Below are 15744 nucleotides of genomic sequence, written 5' to 3'. Positions count from 1 at the left end.
AAATATATTTTAACGTAACGTCACTGAAATATATATTAGAGCTAGCGTGTCGTTGGCCCATTAAATGCATTTAAATAGGTTTATACCGTGTGAATGAGCTTGTTATATTACTGGAGTAGTTTACAGTTAAGAAGTACATAGGCCTACTCTAAATATGGGCTAGAGTTGATAATCGAAAATTAGTTCAAATGTGGACATCTTTCTCATTTCTCTTAAAACTTATTTTCGTGTTTATATCCAATTAAGGTTCAAGCACGCTGTCTTGGGCACACGTCTCAACAATCTGGGTTGTCTGTCCAGGACAGTGGGTTAGTTGTTTAGTGGTTAGTGAGAGAAAAGAGGGTGTGTTTGTCTTACACCTACCCACTGAGTCGTTAAAACTCGCTCTGGGTGGGAGCTGGTACCGGGATGCGAACCCTGTACATACCAGCCTTATGTCCGATGGCTTAACCACGACACCACCGAAGTTGGTGTGTGTGGACATCACAGGTTCTTCTATATATGAAGTAATGAATTATGAAGTAATAAATAATGAATGAGTTGACTGCACTGCATCTCTAAGCCTGGAGCAGTCCCACAAATCATGAGTTTCTTATTTCGAGAGAAATCTATGACTAATCATCAACACGCTCCTTAGAACAGAGTTACGCCCACCAATACCCTGCAGTTACAGACCGCTTGTAGTTAGGCCCTCCGTCACTTATCCCGAGTACTCTGCCGTTCGAGAGACAGACGGACATCGGGATGGTTATATAAAAGCGACTGATTGGGCTATTACGTCATTGGGAGGATTTCAACAAGGAAGGAAGGAAATGTTTTATTTAACGACGCACTCAACGCATTTTAGAATAGAATAATGAATAGAATATATCTTTAACGACACCCCGGCACGAAAAATAGATCGGCCATTGGGTGTCAAACTATGGTAAATGCAAAAAGTAATGGATGAACCACATACAAAATACAAATATTACAGATAAATAAAATTAAAATTTAGAATAAAAGTCAGTATCTCGTTGAAATTGTAATAAAAGTTCTCGATGGAATCGAAAGGATTCCATCACATTTTTTGACCAAATATATTTGTTCCAGGTTTTTTTTTGAGATGCTTACACTCCACCAAAATGTGGCGTACCGTCAGAGTACACTGACAGTGCACACACTGAGGTGGACGATCCTTCTTCACGGTAAATGGTGAAGCATGTATGATCGATGTCAGCACGACACAAGACTATTCCATCCTCCCTGCACTGCCCATAACAGGACTGCCACTCTCCCAAGAATGGCTTGATAGCATGAAGCTTGTTCGCAACCGCACCGTTCCAATACTTTTGCCAAGTCGAAAAGATAAATTGGTTGATAATATGTTTAGAACAGTATAAGGCACACCTACCCTGGCATAAGGCAAATCCAAAACAGACTTGGCAGCTGAATCTGCCTTTTCATTACCCCTGATGCCAAATACAATATCTTTATTGGCAATGAATAAAAAGACACACTTTTGTATCACCATCCCAATTAACGGATACATTTTAGATTTAAAAAAGTATTATATAGGACAGCAGCCATTAGTTTCGAAAACAATATTAATTTATAAACTAGTAAATAGAAAATACTAGTAAATAAATATATAAGTACATGTAGATAAGTAGAAAATAAATAAATACATCAGAAGAAAATAAATATAAATAAATAAGTAGATAAGAAGAAAATAAATAAATAAGTAAGAAGAAAATAAATATAAATAAATAAATAAGAAGAAACTAACTAACTAAATAAATCAGAAAATAAGAAAAAACGAATCTGAACAGCAACGTTTATACATGTATTCATATTAGCATTACTACCAAACAGTTATATAGGGTTTTACATGAAATAAAACTAATAATGTTAACAGACTGTCTCCGTCGTTTTTCCCCGAATGCGAAGATTCGCTCGAACGCCTATGTATACATACACATAAACATTCAAATATGCACGCACGCACATGCACCAACACATAGTCGGAAGGGACGTAGAAAGTATGGTTCTTTCTACGTCCGAATATTTTTACATACCCTATATATAGCTGGTATTCAAAACTTGTGGAACAATGTTTTAACCGTTTCTCAACCGAAATGGTGCAACAAATGGGCACACAAACGAAAAATGTATAACCTACCGTACTCACTAAATCCCGATTGAAGTACTTGCATCATTATTAACAAAATAAATCTTCCAACGACAACATAAAACATTTGCTAGCCACATTAAATTTACTAAATTTAGGAAAGCAACTCGCCCTGAACATTAAGGAAATTGTTGTTTTAATGACTGGTTTGAGTGCAGGGCGCACATTAATAATGTGCACTCACAACACACACACACACGATTTCCATATATTATGTTTTAAACTCTTTTTCTTTCAAGTGACCATAACAACGTCAAATGAGCAGCAATACCCCATTGCGGGTTTCCTGCTGCAGGGGCGACGAACCCAGGGAAACACTGGCACGTCTGTCGGAACGTTCTCCAACCCGACAGGTAAAACCAAACTTCTCACCTGTAACACGGCCGGCGATTCGTTCACGCACTCGGCAGCGGAAGCCAGGGGCAAGACGGTACAGATCACATGGAACCCACCTAGCAGCGACGCCGGAAACATTGTCATCAGGTAGGACACACAGGTAGCACTATACCAATTAATTTCCGGCTGGGTCGAAGTTCGAGGTGCACCGACTTTTGACAGAGAAGTTAACACCACAAGTCCTGTGATTGGTTATAAATGTGAGTGTGTTGGTTGTAAAAAAAATTAGTTTCATCTGGGCTAAAAATGTATACAATTTTAATTCATCTAGTACCACTGTGTCAAGTAGCCTTGTGCTTGGAACATGTATGGGGTACATGTAAAAAAAAAGTACTAAAATTTTGTGCGAAACTAGGGGTGTTGTAGAAACATCTGGTTATACCGAAAATGAGCCATGAAAGGTACCATTTTCTGCAGTTAATACTTTGAGATAGGGGTTGTAGTACTGATATTTATGGGTCATAGTTTGGTTGATATATTGCATATAGTGTTTTTAAACACAAACGTTAACATGGTCGCCTATGGGATTTGAATTGGTATAGTCCAACCCACAAACACACGTGCCTAGCCGATTTCACTGCAAGCGATTAGCTCTAATAGTCTGACCGTAAGAGAGCCAGACTGACATTTGGATAGTTATAATGCTGTGCTCGGTCAGAGTACTCAGGCTAAGCAACATTACTCTCCTAGAAAATAATGCTGTATTCAAATCTGTCCAGAACGTCATTTTAAATAGCAACCGTTTTGAGATTAATTAACCAGTAACTGTCTGTTCTGACATGTAATTCTAAATAATGTCAAATGCTTAAAGGTAATAACCTGTTCATCCTCTTAACGTTTTCTTGTTTTGTCTGTTATTCCTTCTATCTCCTTTCTTTGTTAGTAAATTTGGAACAAGTTAAAGTCATGTTTTATTGTATTGCTTGTAATAAATTCACATTGTAAACTATTAGGACAGGCCTTAATATAGTCTAACGCCTGTTGGCCAATCCACAGACCGCTACGGCAATAAATATTATTTAAATCGATTATATCTTGTCATGATCAGCTATTCCCGTACGATGCACTCGTATTTTGTGGCGTCGCCGTTTATCGCTAGCCCAACGCTTGCTAGACTGATTTTTACGCTACACATTAAATTGAATGAGCACTTAGGGAAACAGTCAAAATAGTTTGTAAACGTTTTAAAAGTCATCCAGGCCGAATAGAAAAACGTCCGCTAGACTGGTCTATGCGCTTCACGGTTAACAAAATGGCCACGTCTTGAACTATATCAAATAGTTCGTGAACGTCAGCACGTTGGTTCAACCCAGCTGCTCTAAAAGTCATCACATGGATAGGGGTAGGAGAAGCTGGCAGTTGTTTCGTGTTTTTTTTTGTTTAACGACACCACTAGAGAACATTGATTTATTAAACATCGGCTAGTGGATGTCAACCATTTGGTAATTTTGAGATATAGTCTTAGAAAGGAAATCCGCTACATTTTGTTTCCACTAGTAGCAAGGGTTCTTCCTTCAGGCAGGGTAGCACACACCACGGCATTTAATTTACCAGTCTTGATGCACTGGCTGGTAAAAAGTAAAAGTTTGTTTTGTTTGATGACACCAGTAGAACACATTGATTTATTACATTGGCTATTGAATGTGAAACATTTTTGACACGAAGTCTTTGAGGAAACCTGCCACATTTTCCTCATCTTTTATAAGCATTTTGCCACAGACAAGAGGGCACATACCACGGCCTTTGATATGCAAGTCATGGAGCAGTTTATATGACTAAAATTACAGATTAGATATATTTTCTGTTTTAGAATGCCAGTGTGTCGGTATATAGGCCTATATGGTGTTTCTGGTCGTCTCAATGTCCGTAGTAACCAAACTGAATGTACTTGCTAGTTTGACCTACCCTCAATCAACATCATAGCCATTGTGACCTACCCTCAGTCAACATGATAGCCATTGTCAACATGCATCTTATTTGCTTGGCTCAAATCCAATTAATGGATACTTTCGATTAATTATTGTCAACACAGTTTTCTGAGAGAGGTGAACGTGCTATACCTGGCTACTTGCAACCCAATTAGTGTAATTTAGTTTAATTTGTCATTTATACCTGTTTTCAAGTGTTAAAAATGTACCATTGAAATTACTAAGTGTAGGCTTTCAATGTGTAAGATAATAAAAATAAGCACATACATTAATAATAAGTTTAACATTTGTCGGTATGTCGTTAAACGAACATTTATTAATATTTCCCTTTTATAAGAAGCATCCTAAGTCATCGCACAATGTTTGAAAATCAGAATTTCAAAAAATCACAAAAAACAAACAAACAACATTTGATGTAAGATGTACTTTTAAAATGACTAGTAGAAGCGGTGAATATACATGTAATAATGTACTTAACAATGTATTGAAGTCGTTTTATATAATTTTCCTATAGGGGAACTGTGGCAGCTTCTAAGAAGGTCTTCTTTGGTGTCCTGAATTCCAGCGAAATAACGTATGTCAAGCCTTCCACGGGCACCGCAACAGGTATTACACCTCTGTTTAGTTCACTGTCACAAAACATTTCTGAGTTTTGCTGTTGTTTTTTAAATTTCTTTTCATAGGCATTTTAACAGTCAAACGTCATTATTTCGAACTCTGTTATGTCGTTAGTGCAATAAATCTCAAAGTCTATAAATTGCCTCCAGGTATAATTTTCATTAGCAACTACTATGTTTATCTCGAACCATCGCTATCTCGATGATTGAGTGATGTTATTTTTAGCATCGAGATAACGAAGTTTGATTATATTTAAGAAGCGTGTTTCTGAGTGTTCACTTCATGTTAACTTTACTTCCGTGATTATAATCCATTAAGCTTCAATCACGCTGTCCTGGGCACACACCTCAGCTATCCCGACTTGTCGGTCCATGTCAAGGGGTTAATGGTTAGTGTGATAGAAATCGGTGGGATGGTCTTACACATTCTTATTGAACCATTAAATCTTTGGATGGGAGCGAATACGGGGATGCGAACCCAGTACTTCAAGCATTAAGGCCGATGGCTAAACCATTACGCAACCTAGGCCGATAATCAGTAAACTATCCGACTGCCCCTTCTGCCACCTCCAAATAAATGGTTATATCTATATATTTGAGAGTTATCCCTAGCATGCCTAAACACGAAAACGTTTTACTTCAATTTGTACACTGTATATCTGTACATAAGATGGATCTTCTAAAGTGGATTGTAGAATAAAAATAATAAATGTTTGACGCAGGTTATTTATAACGTATTAGTTATTCTACCCCAAGTTCCGCCAGCAAACGTTTCGCTAACGTTCGCGAACTATTTGATTGGTTCCCGGCGTGGCCATTTGGTTTACCGTGAAGCGCATGAACTCTGGGCGGAGTTCAACCAGGCCGAGCAGAAAAACGTCTGCTAGACTGGTTTGTGTGTTTCACGGTAAACTAAATGGCCAAGTTGGGAACCTATCAAATAGTTCGCGAACGTTAGCGAAACGTTCACTGGCGGAACTTGGGGCTGATCAGGATCAATAGGGAATTTTACTCGGCAAGTCAATAACCTATGTCATAAATTTGTTATTGTCTTTATAGAATTTATAACTTAAGCTCACTGACGTATTCTGTTTGTATTATCAGGTCCGGCAGCTCTTCTCATCTTTGTGATAAGCAGTGTGATGGCGATCTTGTTCTTGTAACGTCATCACCGGATATCGTCACTAGGAGGCCGTATTAACGCACAACCACGATGACGTCAACGGATTGTGCGCCAATCAAAATGCGTGTCTTCTAAAATATCAACATTATAGTACATTTTAAGTACCTCTTAAATATTTGAAATGGCTAGATGTGTTGCTTTACATTTAATAATGACTGTTAATAATAGCAGAAATATTTTTTATGAAACTGTTACCATTATTTTGTTATAATATTAATTATCGTTTGATTAAAAAACAATCTGTCACAGAACAGTACTGTATTACGCTCAGACCGTTACAACGACATATGAGGAACAAGATAGACTAACCACAGTACGCACACCCCAATAGATACACTCATTTGATTAAAATTGTTGTTGTCTTTACATTGGTAAACGATATTATAAATCATGGCGCTGACATTGTAACTTGAAGATAAATATACTGATTGAAAAGAAGTAAGGGAACATATGCCATTTAGAACCACATTTAATTCACCACTAGAGTACTTACGCTTGTATAAAATACAGAGATGTTATGTTTGATTGAATTACTGTGAAATTGACTGTAAATAACACTGTTAACTTCCTAGCACTGTGGATGAGGATTTTGATAACGGTCAATATTTGGTGTTACTACCCGTATCCCCGTATTTCTTTTCAACAGTATATATTTTCGCTATGTTAAATGGTGTCAGCCTACTGCTTGTATATATAAAATCTCCTTGAGTTTATTTGCATGTAAACAAATATTCAATAGACTTGTATGAAGGTTAAAACCGAAGAATCCATAGTATTCATTGTAACAAATACGACAATAATATAAATTAATTTCTATGTTACTAATAGGATTCAAGAGAAACACCCATTTTGAATCAAACAAGAACGGATCCAAGGGGATGAACCAGAAGAACATATTTCCCCTAAAATCACACAAGTGCCTTTTAACACTTTGTTTACGCGTTTCATTTTTCGAATGTAAAACCTTTATTCGTGTGCCCATTTGCTTTAGGTCCATCCTTAAAGAAATAATAATAATAATTTTAAAAATTTACGCTCGAAACATATTTTAGTTACCGTAACAGTGATGAAGGTCGCTAAAGGCAGATTGAAACAGGCTGACGTTTCTGTCATTTTGTATCAGTGCACATGTATTTACACTTTATATATTTGTTGTAAAAATTTAAAATAAAACTAATAAAATTCTTTTTTTTAATGTGTTGATTTGTATTTGCTTGAAAATGTCTGAAACTGCTACCATCGAACAGTAACGCATAATTATCTGGTATCTTACAAAACAGGACAACACCTACCATAGTACTCAGTCGACACTGTATCTCACCATATTGTCATGGTTATCTGATATCTGATCTTACACGACAACCCTACCTACCATGGCACTGTATCTCACTATAATGTCATGGTTATCTGATATCTGACAGGACAACACCTACCATAGTACTCAGTCAACACTGTATCTCACCATATTGTCATGGTTATCTGATATCTGATCTTACATGACAACCCTACCTACCATGGTACTGTATCTCACTATAATGTCATGATTATGTGATATCTAACCTTACATGACAACCCTACCTACCATGGTACTGTATCTCACTATAATGTCATGATTATGTGATATCTAACCTTACACGACAACCCTACCTACCATGGTACTGTATCTCACTATAATGTCATGATTATGTGATATCTAACCTTACACGACAACCCTACCTACCATGGTACTGTATCTCACTATAATGTCATGATTATGTGATATCTAACCTTACACGACAACCCTACCTACCATGGCACTGTATCTCATCATATTGTCATGGTTATCTGATATCTAACATTACATGGCAACCCTACCTACCATGGCACTGTATCTCACCATATTGTCATGGTTATCTGATATCTGATCTTACATGACAACCCTACCTACCATGGTACTGTATCTCACTATAATGTCATGGTTATCTGATATCTGACAGGACAACACCTACCATAGTACTCAGTCAACACTGTATCTCACCATATTGTCATGGTTATCTGATATCTGATCTTACATGACAACCCTACCTACCATGGTACTATATCACTATATTGTCATGATTATGTGATATCTAACCTTACACGACAACCCTACATACCATGGTACTGTATCTCACTATAATGTCATGGTTATCTGATATCTGACAGGACAACACCTACCATGATACTGTATCTCAACATATTGTCATGATTATCTGATATATGACCTTACATGACAACCCTACCTACCATGGTACTGTATCTCAACATATTGTCATGGTTATCTGATATATGACCTTACATGACAACCCTACCTACCATGGCACTGTATCTCATCATATTGTCATGGTTATCTGATATCTAACCTTACACGACAACCACTATAATGTCATGATTATGTGATATCTAACAGGACAACACCTACCATGGTACTGTATCTCATCATATTTTCAAGGTTATTTGATATCTAACCTAACAGGACAGCACCTACCATGGTACTGTATCACATCATATTGTCACGGTTATTTGATACTTGTAGCTAACCTCTAACCATATTGTCATGATTATGTGATATCTAACAGGACAACGGTTATTTGATATCTTACCTAATAGGACAGCACCTACCATGGTACTGTATCACATAATAATGACATGATTATCTGATACTAGTAGCTAACCTCTAACAATATTGTCATGATTATGTGATATCTAACTTTACACGACAACCCTACCTACCATGGTACTGTATCTCACCATAATGTCATGATTATCTAGTATCTGACCTTACATGACAACCCTACCTACCATGGTACTGTATCTCACCATATTGGCATGGTTATCTGATATCTAACCTTACCTGACAACCCTACCTACCATTATACTGTATCTCACCATATTGTCATGGTTATCTGATATATGACCTTACATGACAACCCTACCTACCATGGTACTGTATCTCACCATATTGTCATGGTTATCTGATATATGACCTTACATGACAACCCTACCTACCATGGTACTGTATCTCAACATATTGTCATGGTTATCTGATATATGACCTTACATGATACCCTACCTGTCATGGTACTGTGTCTCACCATAATGTCATGGTTATCTGATATCTAACCTTACATGACAACCCTACCTATCATGGTACTGTATCTCACCATAATGTCATGGTTATCTGATATATAACCTTACATGATAACCCTACCTATCATGGTACTGTATCTTAGCATATTGTCATGGTTATCTGATATATGACCTCACATGACAACCTACCTACCATGGTACTGTATCTCACCATATTGTCTAGCCCGAGTACTCTGACTGTAAGAGAGCTAGACGGACATTTGGACATAAATACGTTCTCATTACAGTCAGAGACCAAGCTATGTATTTTTTTGGCAATTGCCGACAACCAAAAAGTTGTCAAAGATTTCCGCTCTAATACCACAACAATCCTATGTTTGACGTCAAATACATTAAACGAACGAAGTAGTGCTGTAGAAAGCCACAACGATATCTGAAGACGAAATATGACAAATGGAACAAGCATTGTGAGAGTACTGCTAAAGTAAAAGAAAGAAATGTTTTATTTAACGACGCACTCAACATATTTTTTTTACGGTTATATGGCGTCAGACATATGGTTAAGGACCACACACATATTGAGAGAGGAAACCCGCTGTCGCCACTTCATGGGCTACTCTTTTCGATTAGCAGCAAGGGATATTTTATATGCACCATCCCATAGACAGGATAGCACATACCACGGCCTTTGATGTACCAGTCGTGGTTCACTGGCTGGAGCGAGAAATAGCGCAATAGGCCCACTGATGGGATCGATCTCAAACCGACCGCGCATTAAGCGAGTGCTGTACCATTGGGCTACGCCTCACCCCTCTGCTAAAGTAATGCATGTCCTAAGTTCAAGGGCAATAACTCTGAAACATGGATAAATACCATTTTTGACGAGTTAGTTGTGGCCATTGAATGAATTCCCATGTAATGAGAGTCAAACTTGATCTGGCCACTGGCCTCGATGGTGTCGTGGTTAAGCCATCGGACATAAGGCTGGTAGGTACTGGATTTGCAGCCCGGTACCGGCTCCCACCTAGAGGCGTGTAAGACCACTACACCCTCTTCTTTCTCACTAACCACTAACAATTAATCCTCTGTCCTGGACAGACAGCCCAGATAGCCGAGTTGTGTGCCCAGGACTGTGTGCTTGAACCTTAATTGGATATAAGCACAAAAAGAAGCTGGAATGAAATGATCTGGCCATAACTCTATGTCAAAAATGGGTAAAGATATATGAATGGATAGTAGGAAAGGTGAGAGTTTTAAATGTACATTATTAAATATAAGAGTTCTGAAAGGACAGTGTTAAAGGTAAGAGTTTTAAATAGACAGTATTAAAAGTGTAGTGAGGTCTGTTAACGATATTTGGGGGACGGGCTGGACAAAAGTGCCAATTTTGTTTTTTTTATCAAAGACTCCCACTGTTGTGACGTCATAATTCAATAGACATTGCTTCACCAAATGTTTAGCATTTTATTACTCCTATAAAGATATTTTAACACTGGATATATGTTCTGTCCTCTTCACCAAGTAAAATAATATAGTACATTTGATATGAACGGTCTTTGTGACTAGTGGTCATGTCATACTGATCTAAATGTCACTAGTTTTCGAATGTAACCAGTTTTCGAAAACAGTATTATCCATTCGATATGTTCGTAATTTAGATTTACATTCTAGGTATTGTTTAATTATATATTTAAGTGTAATCTACAGCATATAACTATTGGAAGTGTAGATAATATATTTACATTACTATTGTTGCTGTCATACAAATAAAACTATTATTGAAATCTATAGAAAAGATATGAATTATATATTTTGAGGATTCCCTAGCAGGTTTTAATTATTTAATACATTTCAGACATTATGTGTTTTTTTTTAAAAATAAAACTATTTCCGGTCTTCTAGCATTGGTTCTTAAGACAATAACAACTTTGGCAAGGATGAAACATGATATAAGACTTTGTGACAAATGTTACGTATTATTTGAATTATAGCCGCTTCTTGGTTTGGCATGCAATTACCCACTCTTTGCCATATTCCAGAGTGTACTGTGGAACAGGCCATTGTCCCACGGTGAAGACAAATTTACCATTATGGTGTTGGTTTTCGTCTGGAAAAGAGGCAATAGAATTCCTACGGTAATAGTTGAAGAGGTTCAGAATAGACTGAAGCTCTCTCAGAAACAGCTGGAACCACTGACTGATTTTAGTCATATATGATGGTCATGTCTGGCCCATGTTACACGCAACATAAACAAAACATACCCACCAAGTGACCATTTTGTGCCACATATGTTGCTAAATGATGTCCATGTGTCTTTTGAAAGTAAGGATTCATATGGCTAGAAGATGGAATCCTTCAATAATGCTTCAGTACTGGGATATAGTGCTACAACGTGCCACATATGTTGCTAAATGATGTCCATGTGTCTTTTGAAAGTAAGGATTCATATGGCTAGAAGATGGAATCCTTCAATAATGCTTCAGTACTGGGATATAGTGCTACAACGTGCCACATATGTTGCTAAATGGTGTCCATGTGTCTTTTGAAAGTAAGGATTCATATGGCTAGAAGATGGAATCCTTCAATAATGCTTCAGTACTGGGATATAGTGCTACAACGTGCCACATATGTTGCTAAATGATGTCCATGTGTCTTTTGAAAGTAAGGATTCATATGGCTAGAAGATGGAATCCTTCAATAATGCTTCAGTACTGGGATATAGTGCTACAACGTGCCACATATGTTGCTAAATGATGTCCATGTGTCTTTTAAAAGTAAGGATTCATATGCCTAGAAGATGGAATCCTTCAATAATGCTTCAGTACTGGGATATAGTGCTACCACGTGCCACATATGTTGCTAAATGATGTCCATGTGTCTTTTGAAAGTAAGGATTCATATGCCTAGAAGATGGAATCCTTCAATAATGCTTCAGTACTGGGATATAGTGCTACAACGTGCCACATATGTTGCTAAATAATGTCCATGTGCCTTTTGAAAGTAAGGATTCATATGGCTAGAAGATGGAATCCTTCAATAATGTTTCAGTACTGGGATATAGTGCTATAACATGCAACCTCAAAAGTTATCCTCAACCTTTTCGACAAATCTGATATATCACCTTATAACATCTTCAACTATGCCCAAAGAACTATTAAAGGACTTTTAAAGGACTTTTTGCTTTGCATTTGATAACTATAATTACTGCAGGTGGTTGCCTGTATCTATAAGAGTCAATGCTGTATATTATGTATCCAATAAAGCAAGAGTTATACAAGGGCCGAGTTATTCAAGAAAGTTCACCATTTTACAGCAATGGCAAATAAGAAAGTTTATTATTACCGCCCCACCCCCCTCCTCCCTAAAAAGTGGTAAAGTAAAAGCAACCCCATAAATGTATTTCATCCCAGGTTTCCAGCAACATATTTTACATTCCAACCAAGTAGTTCGCAAGTATAATGATCTCCTTTCAGAGAAATGTCCTGTTTTGGTGGTCTTAGATACACGATATTGCATTGACGATTCAGAGACAGTTTTAAAAGAATATATATGATAAAAAATAAGTTGATTAGGTCTACACAGTGAAAATATATAGATCCTTTTGTATACTTATATCATGAATTTAAAGTATACACACTTTTATTGCATGCTAACAACCCACACACAGGAAAAAAGATGTTTTGATTGGGTATGAAAATCCCCAGAACTTTAATGATTGAGCACTTATTCAAATACTACACAGCAAGTTTCAACATTAAAATATTTTGCTGTTAACAAGGTGCTTCTACCATTTCTTTCACATGAATTAAATAGAATGGTATGTAGAATCGGCCAGAATTTGGACTGCTATTTGCAGTGTAGTGAATTATGACATAACATCGTCACACATATTTACGTCAAGATGTTAACCATGGCACATTACACAAATTACTTTTTTCATGATTAGTTAAATAAAGAAGCGTTATTTGCTTCCTAAAATATTAACTAAACAAGATACCTCTGAAAACAGGTCTACATAACATCACTCGAATTGTTACACGCACTTTGATGTTGAAACAGTAAGATGTCGAACATGACTTTACACTGATATATTGAGTATCCTGCTATATTCAATGACATCCACCCCAGTATAGTGTATTTGACATGTGGGTAGCATTTGGCAAGGGAAGGGTATCACTAGGTACAGTATAAACAGATAGTGCCATATTCACTGGGGTTTTGTATTTCAGTTAGTGACAAATGATTACCAGTTAATCGATTTCACACACAATTTTTGCACAATTCACTAGGGTATTTTTTATTATTATAATGTGCTGCCAATCGGCATAAACAGTGGTTTCTTTAAGAATTCTTAGTACAAATAGAACATAAACTGAAACAGAAATATCTACATGCTGGGTCCATCAAAACATCACCCATTTCTTTCCTGTCAAAGAATTATGACTAGATATGTGTGCAAAACATAATACAAGATAAGTCACGTTACGCCCTCTACACATTTTCCATCTAACTTTGTTTCAACTAGTATATTAAATTGTTTCAATGATCCTTATGGACATGTAGTTCACTGTATAAGATTTGCATTACAAACACAAATTAGTAAATATGTTTAGTGAAAAGCCACCAGTATGCTACATGGATAGGGTTATATTTAATACTGGCAGCTTATTTGTTTTTAGAAAATGACGTCATAATGGCCTCCTATTCGTTACAAATCTGTTTCTTGCGAATTTTTGTAATCTAAAGACCAGTGTGTCTCTGGTGAATAAATGACACGTTTGTCCAGTCTGTCCCCAAACAGCCCCAATTTGACATTAATCGACCTCACTAGTTGCGAATGGATGGTATTAGTGTTAAAGACAAATGTTCTGAATATACAGTATTAAAGACAAGAGTTCTGAATGGACAGTATTAAAGAGAAAAGTTCTGAATGGACAGTATTAAAAACAAGAGTTCTGAACAGGCAGTACTAAAGACAAAAGTTTGGAATATACAAGGGATCTGAATGGACAATGTTAAACATAATGGACAGTTTTAAAATGAGTAGGTACGAATAAACAGTATTAAATGTAACAGTTCTGAATTAATAATAACCAAGAGTTCGGAATGGACAGTACTAAAGATAAAAGTTCTGAATAGACAGTATTATAGACAAGAATTCTGAATGGACAGTGTTTAATACAAGAGAAAAAATATGAATAGATATGCAGTATTAAAAGTAAAAATTCTGAATGAACAGTATTAAAGACAAGTGTTGTGAATAGAAAGTATTAAATATTAAAGGGAAGAGTTATGAATGGACAATGTGAAACGTTCTGGACTAACAATATTAAAGATAAGTGCTGAATAGACAGAATAAAGACAAGAGTTCTGAATGGACAGTTTTAAAGACGAAGAGTTTTGAATGAACAGTTTTAAAAACAAGAGTTTTGAATGGACCGTATTACAGACGAGAGTTCTGAATAGACAGTTTTAAAGATACGAGTTATGAATGCACAATATTAAAGACAAGAGTTCTGAACGGACAGGTTTAAAGATGAGAGTTCTGAATTGACAGTGATAGACAAAGGTTCTAAATGAACAGTAATAGACAATAGTTCTGAATGGACAGTATTAAAGACAGGAATTCTACATGGATAGTTTTAAAGATAAGAGTTATGAATGGATTGTATAAAAGACAGGAGTTCTTAATACACAGTAATAAAGACAGGAGTTTTGAATGAACAGTATAAAAGCAAAACGTTCTGAATTAACAGTATAAAAGCAAAGCGTTTTGAACGAACAGTATTAAACACAAAAGTTCTGAATGGATAGTATTAAAAACAAGAGTTAAGGACAAACAGTATTAAAGACAAGAATTCTGAATGGACAGTTTTAAAAATAAGAGTTATGAATGGACAGTATTAAAAACAAGAGATCTGAATGGACAGTTTTAAAGATAAGAGTTATGAATGGACAGTGTTAAAGACAATTTTGATAGCTGTGAAAGGACAGTATTAAGCATAATAGTTCTGAATGGACAATATTAAAGTCAAAAGTTCCCAACGGACAACTTTAAATATAAGAGTTATGAATGGACAGTAATAGACAAGAGTTCGGAATTGATCGACAGTAATATTAAAAACAAGATTTTTGAATAAACAATATAATAATGACGAGTTTTATGAATGGACTGTATTGAAGATAATTAAGAGTTCATAATTGCTGTGCATACATTAGATGTTAAATTGCATTTTGTTTTATATACACCATTTTAAAAGCTGTGTATTAAAATGGAAATGCTAAATCAGTCTCGGGTTTGGGATATAATGCCCTGGTGAATGTCAAAACGGACATATAGAC

General features: G+C 36.3%; 1 protein-coding gene across 1 annotated transcript in view; it reads left to right on the top strand.

Moving 5' to 3' along the window:
* LOC121380917 (putative ferric-chelate reductase 1) overlaps positions 1 to 7479 on the top strand; it is a 28110-nt gene extending 20631 nt beyond the window's left edge. Inside the window, exons 2-4 of the mRNA XM_041509949.1 lie at positions 2410 to 2653; positions 5009 to 5100; positions 6216 to 7479. Coding sequence (XP_041365883.1) covers positions 2410 to 2653; positions 5009 to 5100; positions 6216 to 6274 — 395 coding nt within the window. The 3' untranslated portion in view covers positions 6275 to 7479. The remainder of the gene's footprint in view (positions 1 to 2409; positions 2654 to 5008; positions 5101 to 6215) is intronic.
* The last annotated feature ends 8265 nt before the right edge of the window (positions 7480 to 15744 follow it).

Source organism: Gigantopelta aegis, chromosome 9 (assembly GCF_016097555.1).
Source record: "Gigantopelta aegis isolate Gae_Host chromosome 9, Gae_host_genome, whole genome shotgun sequence".
NCBI classification, from domain to species: domain Eukaryota; kingdom Metazoa; phylum Mollusca; class Gastropoda; order Neomphalida; family Peltospiridae; genus Gigantopelta; species Gigantopelta aegis.
This window is presented reverse-complemented; position numbering and strand designations above follow the sequence as displayed.